The 2,360-nt window shown below is 37.0% G+C and overlaps 1 protein-coding gene across 6 annotated transcripts in view; it reads left to right on the top strand.

Moving 5' to 3' along the window:
- Positions 1-2,360, top strand: part of LOC106872617 (protocadherin beta-15) — a 70,184-nt gene that overhangs the window by 36,829 nt on the left and 30,995 nt on the right. For 4 of the 6 annotated variants that reach the window (XR_008265511.1, XM_052972928.1, XM_052972929.1 and 1 more), the window contains one exon: positions 1,801-1,971. The exons of 1 other annotated variant lie outside the window; for it this stretch is intronic. Coding sequence is in view for 3 of the 5 variants with exons in the window: in XM_052972928.1 (XP_052828888.1) it covers positions 1,801-1,959 (159 nt within the window). In the remaining 2 variants the exon portion in view is untranslated. Of the gene's footprint in view, positions 1-1,800; positions 1,972-2,360 lie in introns of those variants that run through there. One more of the 6 variants, XR_001409789.2, reaches the window with a different exon arrangement.

Below are 2,360 nucleotides of genomic sequence, written 5' to 3'. Positions count from 1 at the left end.
CCCATCCATCAGTTTGTTTCTCTGTCCAGCCTTTCACCCTTTAATCCCAGCTGTCCTCTGTCCATCCTTAAGCCCATCCATCAGTTTGTTTCTCTGTCCAGCCTTTCACCCTTTAATCCCAGCTGTCCTCTTTCCATCCTTAAGCCCATCCTTAATCTGTCTCGCTTTGTCCTTGGCTCACAGAAGCTAAGCTGTATGAAGAGAGGGACAATGTTAGAAGAAAAAACACAACCAGAGGAAGAGATACAGCTCACGTTGACATCATTCCCTGCTGGACCTGAAGCCTGCCTCATACAAGTAGTTCTCAATATATCTTATCACAATTTCCACATCCCTGTCTCCCCCAAGACAGAGGAACTTTGCATTCACTGTCAAATATTTGGCTGGATAGTATGTTCTGTGATTTATCTGATATAAAACTGTCCTGAGTTCAAATCTCTCCAGGATGCATACTACAAGTACCAACATCATCCTCTGATTGCTTCCTTGTGAATCAGACTCCACACATAAATGATTGTGTTGTCACTCAAGTCAAAATATACAAACGATGTTTATTATGTGCAGCTGACAGAAATGTATTGAAATAAAGATTTTGTAAGTGATGAGAAAATAACACTTGCTTTGTAATGTAGTGTTGATAGCATCACAGACTGAACTGTACTGGTAACAAGAGTAACTCTAGTATGCTACAGATAAAACTGTAGTCTGTGCCGTATGGTACTTGCAGCACTGTACTCTACTGAAACAGCAAGAAGAAAAAAAGAAAGAAAGAAAACAGTAAACCATTTTTGAAAATTACTATTTTTAAATCTCACAACGTGAGATATTCAGCAACAATACTTTGTAGTAAAGATTGTTTGCCAACATAACATGGCAGTCCTGGTTTAGGACGAATGTTGCTGTAATTTAACCCCAGGAGACATCATCTCCAGCTGGCTATATGACACGATCTGTGTCCTTATATTTTCGAACAAGGGAATCCTGGGGCTAAATTAAAGCAACATTGGTCCTGAACCAGGACTGCCATGTTATGTTGGCAAACAATCTTTACTTCATTAAACCATTTTATTTGAATTTTTTGAAATAGAAATTATAGTTTTATGCTGGCTTAATATTACTCATGTAACAACATGTGACCAAGAATATTATCTTTCTATGATGTAGAACCAACACAGATCTTCCGTAAATGACAATTTTCACTTATCTAAGACAGTTTCCCACCCACCTCATGCACATGTATACATTTATACACACATCATCATCATCATCATCATCATCATCATCATCATCATCGTTTAATATCCATCTTGTGCCCTCTCTCCATCCCTTTTCCAACTGTTACAATGTGCCCTTCATTTTTCAAACATTATTGACAACACCCCACCTCTTCCATCCCACCAAACGCATCCACTTGACATCCTTTATCAAATATTTTTTTGCATACACCAAACTCCTTACTACCTTCAAAGCCTTCCTTTTTCAGCATCGCTATTCCTCCACATATATTGCTCGTATATATATATATATATTTCCCCTCAAAAACTAATCTAAAAACAAATTGTATTCGGTTACATCATATTGGCTGCTGCTACTACTGCTCTAGTGTTTATGAAGGTGGTCCAGGAGCAGAGGCATTGAGAAAACTATTGGCTTTGCCATGCTTTCTCAGATTTTTCAAATTCAAAAAGCAGACAAGAACTCTCTAGTCTGGGATGGCAGAAATATACAAATTAAATGAATAAATATTTAAATTAAATAAAAGTAAAACTCACAAAATGTATTTTCTTTTTGTCTAAACAGTATAGTCAGCCAGTAAGAGTGACATCCTATGGTGAACATGAAGAACAAAACGTTGTTCTTGCACCCAGTTTTCTCAACGATACCTTACTGACAGATATGGACAGCAGATGTGACTGGACAGAACGTAACTTGGGCCTCTATGAGGAAATACCAAGATAATTTCAGAACAAGGTTAGTCCTATTGTTTACAAATCTCTTGCTCCAATTCCAAGATTTCCCAGTTTTCTTTCACTGATCTGGGTTTGTCCATATTTTCGTCACTTCTGTGTGAAGTTGGTGCTTATCACAAACGTGAAATCATAAAAATGTGACAAGAGAAGCATGTTTCAACTCTGTTGTGGTTGTGTTCAATCATCTCCAGGGTCTAAATATAGGCAATAACAGTGCAATAAATCAATAGGTTTTAAAGCCATGTGTGCAATATGATATTTAAAGGATATCGACAAATAATGCATAGCAATATCATGCAATACAATACATAGTCCACCACATGACCAAGTAGCTGTATGTCAGACAGATACATACCTGAGTGTATACAGATATATATATATATATATATA

This window comes from Octopus bimaculoides, chromosome 14 (genome assembly GCF_001194135.2).
Source record: "Octopus bimaculoides isolate UCB-OBI-ISO-001 chromosome 14, ASM119413v2, whole genome shotgun sequence".
NCBI classification, from domain to species: Eukaryota; Metazoa; Mollusca; class Cephalopoda; order Octopoda; family Octopodidae; genus Octopus; species Octopus bimaculoides.
Note: the sequence above shows the minus strand (reverse complement) of the source record. Positions and strands in the feature narration are given on the sequence as shown.